Here is a 23,215-nt window from a genome sequence, read left to right as displayed (position 1 = left end):
TGTTTATAGGCTGTGCTTTCCTGACCTACTATAGTCGAGAGAGTGCAATCAACGCCCAAAACTCGCTGCATGAGAAGCGCACTTTGCCAGGGGTAAGTAACAGCAGACATGTTATTAAGAGTATAAAGAAATATTCGACGTATACCATTCTAATGTAGTCCAGCATATACTCACTTTGAATTTACAGATTGGGCGAGTATATGGTGAAAATTCAGTATATATATATCTACTTCATTGTTTGTTTTGTAATCAATGTTGATTTACAGTAGGGAGATGATATTTAGTGAAAGAGGAAGATCCAGGGAGATGATATTTAATTACTGTACGTCATTTAGCGACAGAATTATAAGAATTTAGCAATATCATTAATTACAAGAGAAACTGCTTCAAAGGAGTCCCTAAGCCATTTATGTGAAAGTTTTAACAAAGGCAGTAGCGGATGTATATCTTCGACAGGGGACCCAGGCCCCCCAGTTTTTTAGTGACGAATATAATTAAAGCTATTATTTATAAATTTTTGAAACCTTATAGTAAATTCATGATATGACTATCATAGTCTGGGTTCTCGTTACTCCTCTAGATTTTTTAGCTTTTAGATCCGCCGCTGAATAGCGGTTGGGCCAATCACAGAAGACTTACCGTACTGGCATCGAGGGCCATACGTATTCAATGAAAAAACTCACTTCTTACACTAATATCACAGGGACACTAAATATGTTACAACGATGACCAACATATTTACTTACTAATGGAAAGGAAAAATTTATTTATTTACCATTCTAATGGGCAACTTGATCCCTCATGTTCCAGTCCCTCAATTTTCATGAAAGTACGGTACTTTTGGTAATTTTGTGTTGCCTTACTAATATTACCGACGTTCTTGTAATTCCGCGACAATAACTACTAACGCTATGTCCTATGGAACCCGGAGGTTTAATGCCGCATTAACTAAATCTCTCCATTATATTTATCTTTGATAAGGACACGGTAGCTGAATGGTAGAGCGCTTATCTTTAGTGCATGAGGTCTCTCGTTCGATTCCCGGCCAAGTAAAGATTATGATAGACAGCATTGTGTCCGTGGATTTTATAGGAGCACTCTCGTTTCCTCCCACTTTCCCATTTAACCAATCCTTCTATCATTACTCATTTGCCTTAATCAGGTGTCTCCCTTAACCTAAAGGACATAGTCGTGAGACGTTAAACTGAACGATTTTATTTCTTTTTTCTTGTGTTTGGTCCATTTACTCTTTAAAGTTCGTTGGTTCAAATCTGTGGCGCTAATGTCTTCAACACTGGGGAGACAGGTAAGACTGTTCCCATAATATTTTTTTAAGCGATGTTCAAAATATTTATGAAGTTGAAAAACAATACTGTAGAGGATCAGGGGAGCAGAGTTGTCTTCAGCATTGGGAGGCTTGCAGATTTGAGGCTTATTCTGGGAAGGGGGTCAGGGTGAGATGAGACTCATATTACGGTAGATGAATCAGATTGCTGAAGTGAACCTGTTGTGTGTATTATATATCAGGCGATGTAAATAAAGCAGTGGTACATATCAGTATTACAAATCAGTGCCGTGAACACATTCTGAAATCTGAATACATGCATATTTATGAATATATGTTTTTACTAAGCATCCGTAATGATCCTCATCGACAATGTAAGTGAAAATCGCATTTCAAATCGGATTATTGGGGAGTACAGTCACCCAGTTTCAAGATTGGAGGCACATGTTCCCCTCATCCTCCCCGTAAATTGCGCCAGTGTCGAAACAAATAATGCCGGAATGTACGGGCGGAAATGCTTGTTTCATTCATAGCGTGTGACCTTCTATGTGGATAAGATACATGATTGCAAATTCTAATTGTGTCCCGAGTTGCCTGACAGCAGTGATTTTTTTAACCTTCTTTTTTTTAATTCGTTTCTTTTCTCTGGTATTTCTGCACCTACAGCTTCCTAAATCCACATTAAAATTACAACAAACCATTTCTTTTTTGTTCTGCAGACACAGTGTCGTCTGCAAGCTGTCCCTGCGTCGCCCTTTAAAACATTTTCGTGTTGATGAAAACAGCACCTGGCAGTAGGCATGCTTCTCGTATATTAACCACTGGTTGTCTCTCACCATTTACAAACTCTCCGACACGTTCCAAGAGTCCAAGCGCTTGCTCACTCTTTCAAATTCGTTCCACTTCAGTCATAAACAGCTGGACTCTAAACAACAGCGAAACGTCAGTTCAAGGTACATTGGATTAACATATTTCTCCAGCTAATATGAAGTCCAGTCAATAACCTTTTTTCCAGGAACCATATGCATCCTAATACTCGTAGATTATTGTTATTGGCTATAAGTAGCCTTATCACATTACTGATATTTTTAAATAGTACTTTTTTTTAGATTTCACTAAAAGACTTATATTATTGCTTAATAGTGTTATTAATCTTCCCAGTGGCGTTCACAGAAGTTCAAGGACGGTTCAAGCTTCCAAATTCATATAACTTCACGTGTTTCTATACATATGTTAATATCCTAATTGTTTATTTTTGCATAATATTGTGCTCAGGGAAGGGGCGGGTTGAAACACCCAAAATTTCTATCTTGCGTGCGCCACTGATTTTGAAATCTGTCTTTAACTTCTTTCCAATCTTAAACATTTTGTTAGCCTTCTCAAAAATATGTTTCATTAATAGGTTTAAAATCACTACGACTGTCTGTGGTGAAAAATAAATGCTGTCATTTCACTGATGTTTACATAATTATATTTAATTACAACATAAATGCGAATTATGTCACTCGAACCTTCTTGGTTCGAAGGTTCTTGATTCGAAACTTTCGTATCTTCATATTTACTAACCATACAGGAATGAAACTTGACAAATATATAAGCCTAGAATATGTGGGTTTTGGGGAGATACGCTTCATACAAGTGCCTGACCCTAAAGTAGAGGTCTGCACGGGCTCGAGCTCACAAAGCATAGATCATCTCGGATTCGGGCCGGGCTAGGGCCGTAAATTTTTAAATATACAACCATATTTCTCGGGCCTTTTCGGGCCTAACTTTGTAAATATACTATACAACGACATTTATCGGACCATTCTTTATAAAGAATTATTAAAGCACATCTAAATTTGTAACTTGAGACGCCAATAATAAAAGTCTTCTTATACCATTGTACAATTGAGAGTAAAGTTAACTGTTTAGCGGAGAGAAAAACTAAAAGTAATAGAAACAATTATGCTTAGCTTATCTGTGAGTGAATGTTTGAGCAGTCAGAGTGGAGATTCCATTTTTTTTCTTCACAGCAATTAACAATGGCTGCTTTAGGACTATCTTTGTGAGTTCAGTACACATCCATTTCCATATTTATTTGCACATATTGACTTTTTAAATATTTGGATTATTCATGTTTCAATTTCATGAGAATTTATGTAAATGAAATGAAATGAAATATTTAGTTTAGCGTATCACGATTATGCATAGAGGCTAAGGGAGACGGAATTTTTATAAAATCACCATTTTCTTAGATAATTTATATAGTTAGTAAGTGTAAACGATTACCTTTATTTCGTTATTCTCTCTAAATCATGTAAGGTTTTACACTGCAAAATTAAACTTCTAATAGTTGTAAATAAAAATACAATTTTGCGTTAATTATTAAGTTTTTGTCTGTAATTCGGGCTTATTTCGGGATCATTTGATTATCCACACGAGCTCGGGCCTAAAACATAAAACATATTTCGGACTAGGGTCGGGCATCGCATTATAAACTCACGGGCCGGGCCGGGGAGACCTCTCCTAAAGCCCCAACTTTATTTTAAATAATTTTTTCAAGAAAAATGTCAGGATATTTTTCTCGATTTTATGGATCGTAACACATGAATATGGTATCATTTGAAAGCTGGCTTCATTTTTTAAGACCACGATAAACGTATAATGGACCTAAGCTAATTAAATTAGGAGTAGCATTTTGCTGAGTGGAAGAGTAAAATTTTTCTTTAAAAACCCCGATTTTAAAAAGATGAAGGATATTTTTAACATTTTGATATTGTGCTTTTTCGTATTTTTTTCTTCCTTTAACGTCAATTTCTTACTAATCTCTCATGTATTATTGGTGTTTGAATAAGTTAATTTGCCCTTATTACGAAATAAAAACACAACAGTCCACTGCAAGTCACGGCTAGAATTGCTAGCAAATAAGTAAAATTAACTTCATGGATTAAGCAAGGTTCATCGCCCCAGAGACAAAACTTCTCTCTTCGATCCTAGTCTGTGTCAATTCAATACAATGCATATTGGTGTTAACCATCTCCTACCATCTCTTAATTTATATGAATGTTATCTTCAGCATAACTAATAACTTCTGACTCTAATCCAATACTTGGATTTTTATCCAAGACAGGTACCCCTATCTGGAAACAAAAGGCAGACCTCCACATAAAAAAAATACACGCTTTAGCTACTTAGCACCTGAGTGACATAAGGGTGCAGCATACCCTAATTCGTAAAGAATAAACCAAACTAAATATAGAAATAAGATTACTTAAACACCATTACAGGGTCGATAAGTTTTAAAAATTCATATACACATATGCAAATACATCTGTAGTAAGTGTATATTCCAAGATATTCCTATATTTCTGAATATATAGTATATATTCGAAGTTATAAATCATTTTAATTGTCTTAACGTCCTGAATCGGTAATTTCGTGTGTATTGAGCATCTTTTAAAAAAGTAATTTTCCTACCCCTGGTACACTACTGGGCATCTCTTAAAAAAGTAATTTTCCTACCCTAGGTACACTATTGGGCATCTCTTAAAGTAATTTTTCTATCTTAAGTACACTCTTTTCAAGCATTAAAAAGCGATTATTTCTAGGGAGGTATTATTTTCATTCAGGTACATTTTTCGATGAATAATTAAGTTGGAACACTTTTCAAGCATTAGAAAGCGATTATTTCTAGGGAGATATTATTTTCATTCATGTACATTTTTCGATGAATAATTAAGTTGGAACAATTGAAGAGTCTGTATACTCAGTTCGGCCCTTACTCGATTTTTAAAAATAATTTTCGACCAAGACAGAAATTTAAAAATCTAAAGAAAAGTTAGATAAGGTGCTTATTTCAAATTCAGAATTAGGAGAAATCCTGGATCAACCCTGGATCAACCCTGGATCTTGGATCAATCTCCGTCGGTAAAGGAACCAAGTGGCGCATCTTGGTTTTTATAATTTTACAGGAAAGCGATTTAAAATGACTCGTTTAACGTTATACCATGCTACTCACTTCAATATACGCCATTTTCAGAAAGTTCATATTTTCGTTAATATTAGGAATTCAATGATGAATTTTCTATGGTTGATAGAGTAGGTTAAATAAAAATTGATGATGGTCATAAGTGAAGATTATATTTTCGAGTTACTCTACTTCGCTCCTTCACTGACGATCTGTGACGTGGGTAAATCTTCGGCAGCTGAATGCCCCGAAATTCTGTGTCATTGTACGAATAGTGTTCAATTTTGATTTTGTACGAATAGTTGATATTGAAAGGTTATTTTCAGTCTATAAATTAATTTCAACAGATATTAGACTAAGTGTGACACAAGAAAATCTCGAAAACCTCCTAGTGATACAGTGTGGAAATTTTAACTTCCGCAGTAAACATTGTATAGAAGTGAATCTGAAATGAATATACTTTTTCTTTAAATACATCATATTTTATTTATACTGCATACTTTCAAACATCTTGGTGTATATTTTCAGGGTTTTAATGTATATATGTGGGGTATTCATTAAACATTGCTCCTGATTCACTTACCATTGACTGCGATAAACGAAATTTGGTGTAGGTATTACTCCTTCTCTACATAGGAACCTCCAATGGCAACACACTTCTTCTACCGCTTTATACATTTGTGGGGACATTTTTGGGTGGAAGTTCGCATTGTTGCAGAAGCCATGATATTTAGTCCTAACTAACTTATTTACATTGTTTACTTTTGGTTAAAAGATGGCAATTTAATGTAACTTGTTAGCTGTAGAAGAAGACGAGCCAAGTCTAATAGTTACGTGAAACTGTGTAGAAAAGTTGTCTGTGAACGTGCGCGCAGCCTATAGCTACAAGACCTTAGTGTTGTTGATGTGCATTTTATTTTAATTATGGAATTGTAAGAAACATTCATGGTACTATTAAACCGACCTATTGTAGAACGAACCAGTGTTTGTGTTATACAATCCATCACATGATGACCTCAGAAATCAGTATTTCATCGTCTGTCAAATAAAAACATGGAGAATACGGAGATCGGAGATGGGGAAGGATTTTATATAAGGAAGATTGTGCTTCTGTCTGGGCAACATAGTAGTTGTGAACTGGAGCTTTATCTTGAAAGATAGAGACATATTTGGGCAGCATACCACGCCTCTTGATTTCGACGAAATCAAGTAATGTTTGCAGCAGCGAAGCATAGTATGTTCCTATAATTGTGATAGCCTTCGCCCGAAGATCCATCATCACTACTCCATGCCGATTCCAAAGAAACTATAAACATGACCTTACCTATGAGGGTTGGACATGAGCCTTCTTTGGAGTTGTTGAATAAGTACGCATCCATTGCTTTGACTCGGCCTAAGTGTCCCTGGGTCATAGACATGGAAATATGTTTCATCGTGAGTAATCACTATGTCGAAAAACTCCTGGTTTTCGTGGTACGATGTACCTGGGAGCAAGTGACTAGTTTCTACTTTTGGAAAGACGTCAGAAGACACAGAACTATCGGGAGGATACCGTAGCCTTCTACAACGAATAATTATATGGCGATCCTCCAAGACGGTGTCTTCATTAATGGTGGATTGGGGTCGCCCTGCAATGGGAGACGCTTCTACATAAATCCAACCGTACTTGAACTGACGATGCCAGTTTCCACGATATCATAGCCTATAATGAGGCCACCTCTCCCGGCCTCTCAGGTACATAAATTTAATTTCCACTCGGAATGAATTCGATCCTAATCTTTAAAATGTTGTTCAGTTTAGTGCCTGTATCATAGAAAATATTAGGAGATAAAATATGGAATTGTCCTCATAACCTATAGGGATATGTATCAATACACGTAAAATTTCAGTGTTCTACATTAACTACAAGTGTTCTACAGTGTTCTACATTAACCTATAGGGATATGTATCAATACACGTAAAATTTCAGTGTTCTACATTAACTACAAGTAAATCAGGGAAAAATCTTTAATGAATATTCCACGTAGTCTTCCATAAGACTAGCACTACACACATTGTACCCAGTAAGCAAGCACGTCTACAGTAAGTCTAGCTGAACAAGTAGTAAGTTTGCTCTTAATTTCCCTTGATAAACATAACACCACAAATCCTCTCTGTGTATGGCTTTCCCAAGTGTAAATTTCAAATCATGCTTGAAGTCTTGATAGCTTTTACATATAAACCTCTATATGCTTAGACTAGATGTAAGAATGAAGGCTGCGCAAGAATGCTTGCGTGTTAGACTTAGCCTTAGAGGTTCTCTGTGTATATGGCTTTACTGGGTGTAAATTTTAAGTCATGCTTGACAGGTGTATCAATTTAAAGGAGTTTTAAGGATAGTCCTATATTATGTATTATTGTCAAGTCTGAAACAAGGTTGCAAACAATGAATTAGCAAGTTTTCTATAGACTTGGTTGTCTGCAACCATGTAATGCAAACTTGTGCAAGCATACTATAACGTAACTCGTTATACACATAGCTAGATTAAATTACTAAAATCACTTAAAACAGTTTATGCTGCATTCAGCTTTCCTGGCTTTTATTGTGGCACACACTTACGGAAATAAATACACACCTTTATAATTATGCGTACATCCCTTTATGATGGTTTCTGAATTATATAGTTTATTTAACAAAACGTTCTTATGACAACGTAAAAACAAAAACTCATCACAAATCATCAGATTAGAATCAATTTTGATTCTCTTTCGTTTTTCGTATTTTCTTCTTCTTCTTCTTCAAGCTGGCTAGTGCAAATTTTAAAATCTATATTGCCCGTACTGAAAATACAGGATGTCGAAATACAAGATGTCGTTACAATACAGTCTTAGCCTTGAAAGTTTAAGTAAGGCTATTAAATGTCTAGAATGTCATTAGAGTGTATATACAGTAATGTCTTAAACGCATTTTCTTGAAATATCTATATATAATATATTCATAATATCTGTTTTCATTTGATATTCGATGAAATATCGTGCCAGATATTATTAGGTGCTTCCGCTTACGATGTTTCATGTACGATACAGGTCAATACATTAGCAAACGTTATACTGTATATTATAACATATACAGCAAAGAAACCTCAAAGTAAATCTTATTGATTAGAAAGTTTCGGCCAAGAAGAAATCCTCATGAGCATTGCCAATACTAAACTTCCTTCTGACTATACAATATCTTACAATGAAGTGGATACCAAAGTCTAAAAAAAGAAGAAAACTCTTTTTAACAATGGCTGTAATAATTTATTATGAAATTGACTTAAATTTCCCCCTTGTGGTATGCTATTTATTACAGTAGACTTAAACACATGAGGTTATTTTCTCTATCATCCGTGTCCCGCATAATATAGTAGATGCTCTCTCCTACAGAAAACCTGGATCGCATCCAGAAACAAGTATCCAAATCTCTCTCATATATATATAAATGGACTTTTGACCAATATCGATTAAGTGTTCGCTATTTCATATCAGTCGGAAGATCTACCAACATTTCTCAAAATAGATATTTTCTTAATGTTTTACTATGTACATAAAATATCAAATAAATAATTTAATAGATATAAAATGTTTGTTTAAGCATGAGCACTGTCCTATATTTTGTGTACTCTTACACGTACAGCAAGAATACGCGACAAAACGTACTAGCGACAGAACGTACCACTTGCCCTGAGGGCTGTTTGGGAAGGGTTTTCTAAAAACACTTTAAATAATGACAAGCGTCAAAACGTACCACCTGCCTGGAGGGCTATTTTGCAAAGAGACTTCCAATCAGCCATCAAATAATGACAGGCGACATAACTTACCACTTGATAGGACGGTATATAAGTATATATATACCGGCCAAAATAAGGTTAAAAATTGAACAGATTGGTGGTGAGAAAAGTACCGATGTAAGATCAAGACTAAGACTAAGGGATGCAAGACCAAAACCATCCCTGATTTCCTCATTCTGTCGATACTCCACCGAAAGTCCTATCTCCTGAACTTTCGGCCAAAGGTATTTCTTAAAATGGAAGAAGCACCCACTGATGTCTGTCGAAGGAAATACTTGGCGAAGCGCAGACATGGCAGACGATTCAAAATCCACGTTCACTATTTCTGGTTTCCACTCCGGAACAGACTGAAGGATGAATTGAAACAAACGAATATCTGTCTCCTTATTCTTATTGTGTAATAAAGCAAACACTACCGGATTGATGTTGGTTTCTTCATACGAACTGTCAAAATCTGCATGGATAGTGTAAATCTGAGAAAACTGTTCACTAGAGTACTTGAAAGTACCATTCTTGAAAAAATGATTAAAGCGTTTCAAGCTCTCTTTGCCTTTGTCACCACAAAAAATTATAATTCTATTTTCTTCTCCGTCGTTAGCTAAGAGAAAAGAAGTACCGTCAAGCATCTTGAGCATTTCTTCTTCTAACACCAATTCTTTACAATTGTTAGAATCTTTTAAATTTCCTTGCGCCGCACATCTCTGTCTCTGTAGAGTTCTTCTCAGTTGCGAGGGGGCCTATTTTCCCACCACAAAAACCTTTGGTGAAAGTAAATTTTAATGACCAACACCGACCCTGTTTTCAATGTCAGACTTCCTCGAAGTAAATGTCTCACATTTCAAGGTCAACTTTTCCCTTGAAGTGGTACGTTTTGTCGCGGATTAAATATCCGAAATGTTTTAATTAGTCCATGATAGGTCGTCAAAAGTGGTATGTTTTGTCGCGAAAATTCAAGTGGTACGTTTTCTCGGGACCTCGTACAGCAAACGATTCGTTTAAGAATAGTTACTTATTAGCTTCCGGCGTAACAATAAAGGAGTTCCTAATTTCATTTCAGATATAAGTGCGTGTGTGTGTGTGTGTGGTATTTTATTTTTCGGTAACCACTGGTCGAATCTGAACAAAATGTGACGGACAAATAGGCCATGGTCTAAGGAATAAAGATCACCATATTTGGTGTCTGGGCCTTGCCGAGACAGCCTAGGCTCGGCATATATGTAGTACTTTATTTCTCAGTAATTATTGGCTTGATCTTAACCGAATTTGATGAGCAAGTAGCCCATCATCTAGAGATATGTATTTGGTGAGCAAGTTTGGTCAAGGACAAACTAGGCCCGTCCTGAATATGGTACTTTATTTCTTAGCCTTAATTATTAGCCTGATCTAAAGCAAATTTGGTGGGCAAGTAGCTAACCATCTAGAGATATATTTGGTGCCCAAGCTGTCAGGCACAGACTCGGCTCGTTTTGTATATGGAACGTTATTCCTTAGTAATTATTCGCCTGATATGAACCAAATTTTGTGGGCAAGTAGCCCATCGTCTAGAGATATATTTGGTGGCCATGCTCGATCAGAAAGACGCTCAATTCGTTTGTGTATGACACTTTATTTCTCAGTAGTTATTGGCCTAATCTGAGTTTGGTGCGCAAGTAGCCCATCGTCTAGAGATATATTTAGTGGCCAAGCTTGGTCAAGGACACTTTCAGCTCGACTTGTATTTGGACAAGTAGTCCATAGTCTGAGCGATAAAGATCGCTATAATTGGTGACCGAGCTCATCAACAGAGGCAGTGTTCCAAAACTTTGCACGCTGGGAGCTCCTTAGTTTGATTCACATCGACTTGTACAATTGTATTATTGAATAATACTCATAATCAGCCAAGCTCCTACCTAATTCCACTGCAGCCCCACAGAAGACAATAAGAGGGTGGCTTTCTGAATGTTTTAAATTGAAAATTAGCCATGGTCAACATTTCAAAATTTAAAGAAATAAGTTTATTATTACGAAACGAGTTGCAAAGTATGGAAATTTAGTACTGGAACCGGAAGTAGTAGAATTATCACTTCTTTGTTGCAATAGAGGAAAAAGATTGAAGATGGAATCTGTTCTTGGAATGCTGAATCCATGTCGAAAGCAGATGTTTACTAGTTAATTTTCGCTCTATAAAAATCAATATCCAAACCGGAAGTTGCACTAGTTTTACTACTTCCGGTTTCAATAGAAGAATAACATCCAAGATGGAATATGTTATTTGGACTCTGAATCCACATAAGAAATCATTATCGTCTTCTATTATCGTTTCCGCTGAAACCGGAAATCAATAATGAAACCAGAATTGGATAAGGGAAAAGACGGAATACATTGTTGAGACGTTGAATCGATTGCAAGAGAATTCTTCTTGCTATAATTTAGCATCTTTTGCTCTATGATGATCAACGTTGAAACCAGAAATGGTCGATTCCTACCACTTCCGGTTGAAAAAAAATGAAATCTTTGAGTTTTGCGCCCCACGGTTATGCCGGTTAGGCTAAAGGAGACGGTGATGATGAATAATGAATGAAATGGTGGAATGAAGAAAGTGGGAGGAAATGGGAGAACCCCGAGAAAACCCACGCACACGGTGATTGTCTACCACAAAGTTTACTTGGCGGGGACTGGGATCGAACCCGGAAACCCAAGCACCAGAGGTGAACGCTCTACCACAGAGCCACTTCTGGTTGAATAGAGAGTTAAGGAGGAAGATATCTTTTTTTCGGACGCTGAGGTCATATCAAGAAACTGTTTCTTGTTACTTATTACCGTTTTTCCTCTGATATTTTGTCTATAGAAAGACCAATGGAAACAGCTGTTCTTCAAGCTTTCCATTCTTATGCGTAACATGGATTAGAAATTTTAAAAAATGATGGTGCATGATCTTGTTTACATGTACATGTGTACTTCACTACAAGATTTCTAGATTTAGCCAGGAGCGGATTAAGGGCGTAGCCAATGGAGCCCAGGCTCCGGGTCCCCCAGGTTCAGGGGGCCCCAGAAAATCATTCTGTTTAATACTAAAATATAGCAATCAACTTATTATAATATAGGCTTCAGACCCATGCTATTTTTTTTCCGCTCGCGGTATCGCTAGAGTTAAATTTTCTTTCACCAGCGTCTTCACGATACTTATTTTGTGAGGGTGTGATTGTGAGGGAGTGCGACGGAGAGTAGGAATGATTACGTCACCTTCATGGGCATCTAAGTCGAGAAAATGTGCAGCCTTTACCGCCACATACATACCTTGCATCTTCATGATATGTGCTTGGACTTGATTGTCAACATTTAAGTTTATTTAGCATCTTTACTCTCTAATTAAAGTTAATATATTCTTCCTCAAATATTTACACCTAGGTCTAAGTGAGACAATGCAAAGCAATCCTAATAATATGAACTTAAAACACGTCCTCAAACAAGGCACAGTATATAGTAAAGCCAACTCGGTCTAGAAATAAGAGTTACGCTTTCTTAACGGAATCTGGCTAAGCTCAAGTAGGTCCAGTTGCTTCAAAACTCAGAGTCAATAGCGGAAATTTAACTCGGGACCATACAAGCCAAAAGTACAAGCGCTTAAAATTCAGCTACTTGAAACTACCTCCACTAATGTTGTTGACCAACTAACTCACTCATGGCCAATGGAACCCGAAGGTTCACTGTTACGTTCACAAAAGCTTTCTGTTGGCATATATCCTTAGCCACCTGGATCTACTTTTTGCTCTGTATTACTATTTCTGCGAGATATATCTTGTCGTTTTCCGATTGGATTTCCAGTTAAAATTTTTGAAATCGACCGTACTTTCATTCTGGATATATGACCCGCCCGCCTGAGGTTCCTACTTGATGACCCTAACAATGTTTGGTAAACGACATTAATTATGCAGTTCTTCGTTACGAAGTTGCCACCGTTCCTCTTGCATCTGAATAATCGCCTCAAGATTTTATTCTCAAATGCTTTTAGTCTGCGCTTTTCCCTGAAGGTAAGCGACAATGTTTCGCAACCACACAACACAACAGACATGATTGTCGTCTTATGTAGTTTTAGTTTCAAATTCCTCGTCAGTATATAAAAGATGTTGAACTGAATAACACGAATTTTCCTACTCAGACTAGCTTTTACGGTATCCCAAACTCTGTAATAATTTGTACAGTGTTTCTCTCCTAAATGTTGCTACTACATCTAATGTTGTAACTACTTCTTTTAAATTAATAACAATTTAAAAATATTTCTTCTATAAATATACACGAGAATATTGTACACAAAGGCTAATGGTTATTATACCGCCTCAACTCCCAAACTCTGGAACCTTGAGACATAAGATTGATGCTGATTTCAGTCGGCATTTAATTTCTTCATGAATATGAATTTGGTCTGTTAATATTCATCCTAGATATTTGGAAGTATCCACTTTGTCGAAAGTATTATTTGATGTCTGACCTATCCATAATTTGCAGCATTACTATCCCGGCGAATTTCCGTGTATTTAGTTTTCTCTGCATTTAGTTCTAAGCCTATGTCCATGCAAGCTTGGCTGCCTATTTTTCTGTTGTTCTCCTATCATCCCGTACGCCACAACTAGATGAAAACCATTTAGCTTTAGGCTCTGTTTGCTATCCTTGATTCACCTTATCGCATATTCCAGGACAAGGTTGAATAATAATGGCGACAACACATCTCCTTATTTCAGGCCATTTTCGACATGAAAGCTCGTGGACAAAGATTTTCCTCCTAGGACTAGCTTTTACGTTATCCCAAACTCTGTAATAATTTGTACAGTGTTTCTCTTCTAAATGTTGCTACTACATCTAATGTTGTTACTACTTCTTTTACAATTAATAACAATTTAAAAACATTTTTCTATAAATATACACGAGAATATCGTACACAAAGGCTAACGGTTATTATGCCGCCTCAACTCTCAAACTCTGCAACATAGAGACATAAGATTGATTAATGTAGAGACTGAATACTTATTGTATGATAAAATAAGAAATTATACTTACAGCGAATACTTACTTCTCATGGCAATAAAATGAAGTTTTATAGGTTTAATAAAATTTATTTCAGAAGTAATATTGCAGGAGTTCCCATAGGCGGGTATTATGACTTATTAAGTATTCTGCCTTACGACAGGTTCTGGAACTAATGAGGGTTGTTTATTATTATTATTATTTCTCAAATTTAGAATTGGCCCTGGAAATGTTTATGACTTAATGTGCATGATTTCAATTTTAGGAACGGCGCGAAAGAAACATTTAAGCCAGTAACTGAAAACTTAAACAAAAAGTTGTTAATTTATAAAAGAGCAACATTTCTAGTCAAGACTATATCACAGGGAGTGGGATAAGAGTAACCCTGATGTAAGGGTAACTAAATCATTGGAGATACATGTCAGGAATAGTTGGGGCCAAGGTTCCACAGGCTGATTTTAGAGCGCATGTTGTGCCTAGAAAATTTTTTGGAGGTATTTATTTTTATTAAGTCTCACAATCAAACTTCAATTATGCTATAATTGTTAGGCCGTAAATGTTATCAATAAGTTTACATGCTTTATAAGATATACAGAGTGTTTCAAAACAACACCAACAACAACATTTGGGAGGTGAATCCTGACACCAAAATAAAAAAAGGATAGACCAACCTGGGTGAAAAATTGCTTCCTTTCGGAATTATAGGCTGCCGAAAACATGAAAAAATAAAAAGAAATTTAAAGGTCTATAGCTTGAATACTGTGAGACCTACCGTAGTCAGACTTCATTTATTGACTAATGTGTGCGCTATCCAAAAATACATGTTTCAGAATCTTAAGGTACTCACGCAACAACTTTTATAGAGAAAGTTTGGCTACCGGCATATAATTTGAAGTACTTAGTAACTAACTCTATTAAAATTGTTGCGGAAGTACCACAGAATTTTGGTACATTTCTTACATGATTTTGGCATTTATGCACCCAGGTTGGTCTATACTTTTTATCTTATCTTGGTGTCAGGAATCACTTCCTAAACATTTTCGGTGTTGTTTTAAAACACCCTGTATTAAAAAGTGGCAAATGTATTCGCTATATCCACTGTTGCTACTGTACCCACTGTTTGTGTTCTTTTCTATAACGACTAGAGAATGGAATGATGATTAAAAAACGATTCTGGATTCTGTAGATGCTACTTAAATAATGTTTAGATGTTAAATGAATATAAATACTGCGATTCAGAAATGTAAGTTATTCTTAATAGTAGAAGTAATTTTTAATAGTATTAGAGGTCTAGTCAAGCTAAATTACAACATAGTACTACTGTGAAGGAGAACTTACAATAAATAACATTTCAAAACATTTAAATGTCAGAACAAGAATGGGATACATAACCGGATGTAGATTGATTCTTTCCTAAAAGAAGGGACCACGACTATCAAGTGAACGTCTTCCTTTTGCTTGATATGAAAATTAGTGTGGGAAGTCATTATCATTTGGACGAGTACTCTATTACATTTTTGCGAAAACTGTAAAATTGTAGAAGCATTTGAGGAAGATGGGCACTTCTACTTGGGCAAGTATAAACCTTTGAATAAATTCACATCTGAGAGATCAAAATTATCCGCCGTTTTGGCTTTGCGTGTGGTAATGTCTTTCGTTGCTCTTCAATTGTTGACATTCTAAACAAAACTGCCAAAGCTTTACCTCAAAGATGTATTCTCGAATTCTCATCACATTCTATTTTCTGCCTTCAATGGACAATAACCGTTTTGCAAAAGAATACTCGAGATATTTATTTTCCTGTTAAAGTACCACACACGCTTTTTGCTCGATCTTCAATGTGTCTTAATTTTCCCGTAGAACACGGAGAGAGTTCAGTCCTCATTGAAATTTAATGAACAAATTGACAGTCAATTATCACAAACTTGATAACTGTGTCAGCCAGGTGGTACAACATAATTTCGCTGTTTCCATTGCAAATAAGCCCTTCCCGCTAGGTTAATGGCTAACACGCTCACAGTTGGTGTATATGGTTTTGAGTTTGATTCCCGGTGGAAGAACAAGAAACGCATATTTGTGGTTCGGATTCCAATTTCAACTGAAGTCTCACCTTTCATAGCTTCGGTGTTGAAAAGAGTGCTGTTTAACTGAAGTCTCGCCTCTCATATAGCTTCTGTGTTAAAAAAAATTGCTAATCTTCAACAAAAAATATCATTTCCGTTGAAGTCCAGTCAACAAGTTGGTCACTCCTAGCAAAGATCTTAATTGTGTGAGCCAAGTAATATAATAAAATCGTGCTCTCTTTCTATCCAAGTTTAATCAGTAATTTAGTGATCAATTATCACAAACATGGTAATTGATTATAATAAAGTTATGTATGATAAAACCAAGCCCTCATTCCACTAAAATCCAATCTGCAATTAGATCATCAATTATCACAAATCTAATAATTGTATCACAAACGTGATAATTCTATTACAAAAATGATATAATAATAATCTGACCTCTTTTCATTGAACTGCGGTGAACAAGTTGGTGATCATTCCTAACAAAGATGCTAATTGTATGACCAAAGTGATATAATAATTGGAGTTTCTATTGAAATTTAATCAGTAATTTAGTGATCAATTACCACAAAGATGATAATTCTATCACAAAAGTGATATAATAAAATTCTGTCCTCTTTCCGTCGAAATTCAATGAGTAATGTGATATTAAATTATCACAACTATGAGCATTGTTATCAGCAAACCGATGTAATAAAAACGATGATTGGTTTTAAGAACTACCTTCATGCAAAAAAAAAAAAAAATAAATAAAAACACCAAGACATGCATTGTCTATTTAATGGTTTACCTATATTGAAGGAATAAATAGGTACTTTTTTCATTTTTTGTATTTAAGTAATTTGAACTTGGATAAGTGGTATGACAAGGGACCGCCGTCTTAATCCCACTTTTGATTTCACTTGAACAGACGGTTCTACGAAATAAAAAAATTACAAGTAAAATACAATGTGAAACATTTTTCGTGAAGTAATGAGTGTGAAGATAAGTAATTACTGCCAGTGCATAGCATAATGAAATGAATTTTGAGTAATAGTGAAAGTATTGTATGTGCAATATGCTCTTCCACTATCCTCGTTCATGCGTATACCCCCGTCACTGACGCGGCTGCTCCTTACGGACGCATCCCTATCGCTCGGATCCTCCTGCTGCGCTCCTACCCTGACTCGATTTGATAGCATTGGTAGATTTGATTCGTGCTTTCAGTGACCACCTAGCACAAGTTGGTTCGTGTTTTATTCACTGTAGTTTTTATGCCATACGTCCAGAGAGTCTGTCTGCAGTCAATCTTCAAGTAGTAATGGATCTCCTCATTTTGTTTACGATCTGCTAAAAGAAATACAAAGCTCTAATCTAACCTGAAAATGTAAGAAATTTGTCAAAATTTGGTAGAAAAATCTGCTCGAGTAATCCCCCACTTTTAGAGCTATCTCACTTATCGAGTTTCTTACTTAGCAGGTTGAAAAGCCGCTGTCTTACTTATGGAGGTAATGTTGAACTCGATTCCCAGTAATATAGGATTCTCAGCTATCCAGGACTCACATACCTAGATTTGAAAGTAGATTACACTGGTAGCCGTTGGTAAAACGTGTCTTAAAATTGCATCAGTTTCTTGGTTTGAAACTGTACTACTGTATAGTTTGTTCCAATTTGAGCAAAAATTAATTTTTAAGTTAAGAATAGTCGCTTAAAAGAATTTGTACTCTCCTTTCAATACATTGTCATTTTAAATTATACGGAACGTCTGCACCTGTAGGGGTGTTAAGGTTTCGTAGAAAGTTTTTTTTTCTTTTTTTAGTTGTCCTTTCATCCTATCTTCTGAGTGTGCTTTCGTTTCTCTTTTTTATATTGGCCTTTGTATCAACATTCGAGCGATTCTCCCCTAGAGATAAAGTTCCTTTTATTCTTTTGAACCCCCTCTCTTTCTCCAACACACCCCTGGCTCCTTCGCTGCTATGTTACCGAGTCGCTCCCTGGAAACTCGACGAAATTTGTATAGGCTATGAAAGTAACTCTGTGTGTGTGTGTGTGTTACCTATATGTCCCGTCGTCCTCTCAGTCGAAAATTTATGTATAAGCGTAGAAAGTTGAGATGGGAATTTTCCCTTTTTTCCCCCTATTTTCCTCTTCCTTTCTTTTCCTTTTCGTTGGGTAAAAAAAGGGACCTCTTTTCGAGGGTAAATGCGTAACGTAAAGGGGGGAAACTCCCTCTTGGCCTCTGTCTCAAGACTCCCGTTCAAGGTTGGTCGCTGCTTCTGCAATAGCTTGGATAGATTGCCTGAGATTTATAGACACAGGGGGTGTCTGCTACGAAAACTATGGAAAAGTTTGGGAAACTCACGGTTCGGTTCTTCTTCGCATCCTATAAGACGAAGGAAGACGCTCAACGCTTACTATATATATATAATATTGAAGATACTTTTTCGTTTTCCTCCATCTGCCCTATACGTTTTTTTTTTAATTTTTCTCTCTGCCTTTCTTTTGCGCTCTATATTTTATATTGATGACAAATAGTCACTAAACTTTTATATTATTAATTCTCATATTCTAGGAGTATTAAAGATCGGTAGTTTGTATAAGAAGTACCAGAGTTATTAATAGTTGGTGCTAACCTTTGTTTTCTTTACCTTTTGTAACGCTTTCCAGTCACACTCTCTTTCCTATATCCTTCTTAATATCACAATGGCAGAAATATCATATCTTTTAGAAAGTAGCTGTGGGGGGAAAAAGTAAAAAAAATAAAAAAGGCATTACTTGGGCAGCAGACGGTTTTACCATATTTTGGCACATTTCTTATATTTTCAGGGTAGATTAGATCTTTATATTTCTTTTAGCAGAGCATGCACTAAATGAAGAACTCCATTATCTCTTGCAGATTGACTTCATTAAGGATCAGTATAACTACAGTGTGGACGTATGGCATAAATGCATGAAACACGAACCAACTCGTGCTAGATGGCCACGAAAAAAGCACTTATAAAGTTTTTATTTGGTAGAATCGTCTGCTCGAGTGAACTCGTAAAACAATATAAAACTTAGAATTTGAAATTAAGAATTTAGTAATTCAAATAACTCCAAAGTGTTTAAATAATAATTATTCAAGAGCGCTCATAACTTTGTGGCCCCTCTATTGCTGTTGTAGGAAAATGAAAACAAATATTATATCCAGTGCCGGATTTACGTTTGATAGGGCCCTAAGCTATTGAAAGGGGCCCTTTATACGTCAAGGTTTCATTTTCAGCTACAAAAGCTCTTTTTTTTTTTTTTTTTTAAGTTTGAATATATGCTAATGGCAATTTATGGACCTAAAGGATATCTAAATGAACCAAGGGCCCATCACAAGCAGGGCTGGGAAACGGGGGCTCCATTATAAGCGGGACTGGATACCAGAGGCCTCTTTACAAGTGAAGCTGAGAAATAGAGCAATATTACTTGCTTCATAAAAGTTCAGTACATAACAATACAAAATACCATTGTTATATGTGCGGTTTATCTTATTTGCTTTTTCTTGTTATTTGGAAATTACACTACAATCTTTCTTACACTAATTACTCTCTAATTACTCTTTGGGAACCCAGACGAATGGGGCCCTAAGATATAGCTTGTTCAGAAATACGTAAATCCGGCACTGATTATATCTGAAATTAATTACTCTCTTTCAAACACAATATTTATTGGAACGATTAACAGCATCCATTAAAATCATTGAATTCAGTTTCGATATTTAGTAACAGATGGTACAAAATTATTATTTAGAAATTTTTAAAAGTTGAAGAAGATAAGATTAAAAGACATTCATAGTTTTGTTTCCACATATTAAAATAATTTATTCGGGAAAAAGAAATAAGGGTTTCCTTCGGTATCATTCTAAAAGTTTATAAAATCCATTCCTAAATCATAATTGGCACCAAGAATCAGGAAGCGGAAGATAAGAAAATGTCTATATTTAACAGAGCTACTTTGTGTACTAGAAGTAGCTCTGTTACAAAGTCTGTTCCTTCTACTCTTACTCATGTATAAATTACCTGGTTATTCGCTCCAGCGTTGCCAGATCTAGCATAATAATGCTAGATCTAGCATAATTTGCATGTCTTTAGCATCTAGCATCTTGCCCAAATCTAGCATAATTTCAGCAAGTTTATTAAAAAGCCGTAAAACCTAGAGATGAGAAAGAAGTTGATCGTGAGAAGAAAAAGAACGGCAGAAATGTATCCTCTTCCATTGATTCATACAGTCGGTAAACCATACAGGCAGTCTTATTTTCCGAAGTAAGTTAGAAACAGCTTTGGGATTTTTTTTTTGTGGTTCCACTCAGGGTTTTCTAATCCTTTAACTACGAGGCATGGGCGCAGCTATGGGGGCCAATCTTTCCCCAACTTTTTGACACCTTCACCATCTTTATTTCTGACTTCATGACCATCTTTATTCCTGAAATGAAAGGTCCGAGACCGACCAAAAATCTTACCCCTTCCTCCTCCCCCCAGCAGACAATTCCCAACTCCGCTTATGCTGCGAGGTAATTTTATTTCAAAATATGTAAACAAACACTTTGCATTCATTTATACGATATATACGCCATTGAGTCTGGCAACGACTGCGCTGGGTTAGTTGAGTTAAAGCTTTGGTGCGTGAAGTATTGAGTTCGATCCACGCATTCTTGCGCTCTGCATATTTTAAGTTACGTTATCGTATCTCAACTTCGTTTTTTTTAACTCCTGAATTAGTAATTATGAGGACCTTGCATAATTTGACAGAATCTAGCATAATTTCGATTAGGTTTTGGAATAATTCCGAGCTGTGAGTCTGGCAACGCTGATTCGCTCCAGGAAAGTTCTATGACAGATTATAATTACAGGTCATCGAACGTCATGTCCTGCACTTTGCTACTCACAAAAGTCTCGCCGTACAACTATCCCTACTCTTTTACAGTGTCTGCTGTCGCTATGTTCCATACCGTATCAACGCCGTTCACCCGATTCTTCATGATCTATTAGACCAAACTCCAACTGCACCATATCACTCATTGTCACCAGTCGATCATCGTCGTGCACTCCAGGCCCGTATCCAAGGGGGGCCGGACCTTCCCTAAATTTTCGCTGGCCCCGCACGGCAGGCTTTCTAATGAACTATACTATGGTTGGATCGGACCCCCCTAATATCAGCCGGACCCCCCTACATTTTTCGGCTGGCTACAGGCCTGGTGCACTCCATGAACGTCATTCAGGTCATTCCTCTCTATAACCCATATCGTTGCATTTACCATCACCTTTGCGGATAAATTAATTTTTGCACACCTTTGCACTCACTAACAGGACTTCCATTGTCTCAACCTGCTCCGAGTAGCCCAAAAGCAGAAGATTATCACTCTCATCTCAGATAATATCATGTGACCTTATATTATGTGAACAGCACTTCATTATTACAATCTCCTCATACCTCATCGCATTATGTATTAATAACAATAAATAAAAAAACCGATGCCCACTCTTAATACCTTCTTATCACACATAAATTCATATCACTCGCCCAAGAGAAGGCGTTACCTTCTGTGGCTCATCCATCTATTGATCGGAATGAAACTGCACTTTAAAAAAAAAAATAGAGGTGCTGATGTGCGTTGCAGTGACCAATAAATCGTTTCATATATAACGAAGAAATTCATATGCTGACTTACAACCTAAGTCTTTTTTTTAAGTAAGTTATCTACTTCCTTTTACACACATTAAAATCTTACACATTTTGTATTATCACGAAAAATATATGCAATTATATATATTGTCATTACTTCAATAAACGTAATTACATATGTAAAATAACCATAAGCCCAGGGAAGAATATATTGTCATTACTTCAATAAACATAATTACATATGTAAAATAACCATAAGCCCGGGGCACATTCACGGGGGGTTCAGTACAGTTTCTCAATAAAATTATACTCGTTTAAAAGGGAAATGATTCATGTAGCATGAAAATTTGACCTTACATTTAATGTGTACTTTTTCTGATATAAAACAATCTAATTCTATCAGTTTTTTTTTTTCCTGAAAATATAGGTCCAAGTATTTTACAATTACTTATCGTGTTTTTGGGTGCACGATACCCGTTCAATATTACATAGTGGCTTGTCGTATTGGACCCTCTCAAATCTTGGACTGTCACAACAACAACAACAAAAAAGGGCGCGCGCCTGCATAGACCACATTCCCTGCGAAATCAATATTATCTATAAGTAATCTAAACTTGAGGAAATATTTTCACTGAAGTAGTTTTGTTTTAAAGTAATCAGAAAGAATTGTTATATAACAGAGAACTGCGATTGAAATACTGTGAAAAAGTAACTGTCTATATTTAACCAGCTCGAAAGAACACAATGACATGTAACATGGTCTACCTTTCGATAAACTGGAAACGAAAATTTAACATTACTATGCAATGTAATGTAATGGCACGTAGTAAACAAGCTCTCTTTGCCATCTGCAGGTGAATTTCAAAAATTAAACTACTTACGTACTGTCTTGTCGTTGGATCCCAACCCATTCCTCTAATACCTCAATTGGACTGGAAGTGGCGCTTATCATTTTGTTCTCCCGAGCCCCCTCATTTATTGTTTCCCTGTCAATTCCAGTTACAATATTTGATCTGAAATATAGGGCTAATATGCCAAACCCGATTATTATCGAGAATCAATATCAACCGAGACATTTCTCGTCTCGAGGGCGACACTAAGCACTGACTAATGAAGCTTAAATAATACATAGTAATTCATTGTAATATTTAAAATATTATTTTAAATTTGTTTTTATGTGTTACAAAATTTGAGAAAATGTGTTCTCTAAGTACAATTTGTAATAAAATAGTATTTGTAAAAATTTTCTTATGTTACAGTGTAAAAATGTATGCTTTATTAAAGTTGATTTATTTATTCTTTTCCAGGTAAGTTGAAATCCACATTGAAGTTTCCAAAATCACCCAAGACCATTCTATTGGTAAGATACAGGAAAATACATTTATAGCTCCCGGTGTAAACATACGGGAGTTTAAAGTTTCCTTCCGTATTTGTGTATATGTGGTACTTATTTTTCCGTAAGTACTGGCCGGAT

General features: G+C 36.0%; 1 protein-coding gene across 2 annotated transcripts in view; it reads left to right on the top strand.

Moving 5' to 3' along the window:
* Positions 1–23,215, top strand: part of LOC145678745 (uncharacterized) — a 1,017,255-nt gene that overhangs the window by 291,931 nt on the left and 702,109 nt on the right. For both annotated transcript variants that reach the window (XR_014130429.1, XM_081749214.1), the window contains exon 2: positions 10–92. Coding sequence is in view for 1 of the 2 variants with exons in the window: in XM_081749214.1 (XP_081605340.1) it covers positions 10–92 (83 nt within the window). In the remaining variant the exon portion in view is untranslated. The remainder of the gene's footprint in view (positions 1–9; positions 93–23,215) is intronic.

Source organism: Thermobia domestica, chromosome 2 (assembly GCF_964235325.1).
Source record: "Thermobia domestica chromosome 2, izTheDome1.hap1.1, whole genome shotgun sequence".
Lineage (NCBI taxonomy): Eukaryota > Metazoa > Arthropoda > Insecta > Zygentoma > Lepismatidae > Thermobia > Thermobia domestica.
Note: the sequence above shows the minus strand (reverse complement) of the source record. Positions and strands in the feature narration are given on the sequence as shown.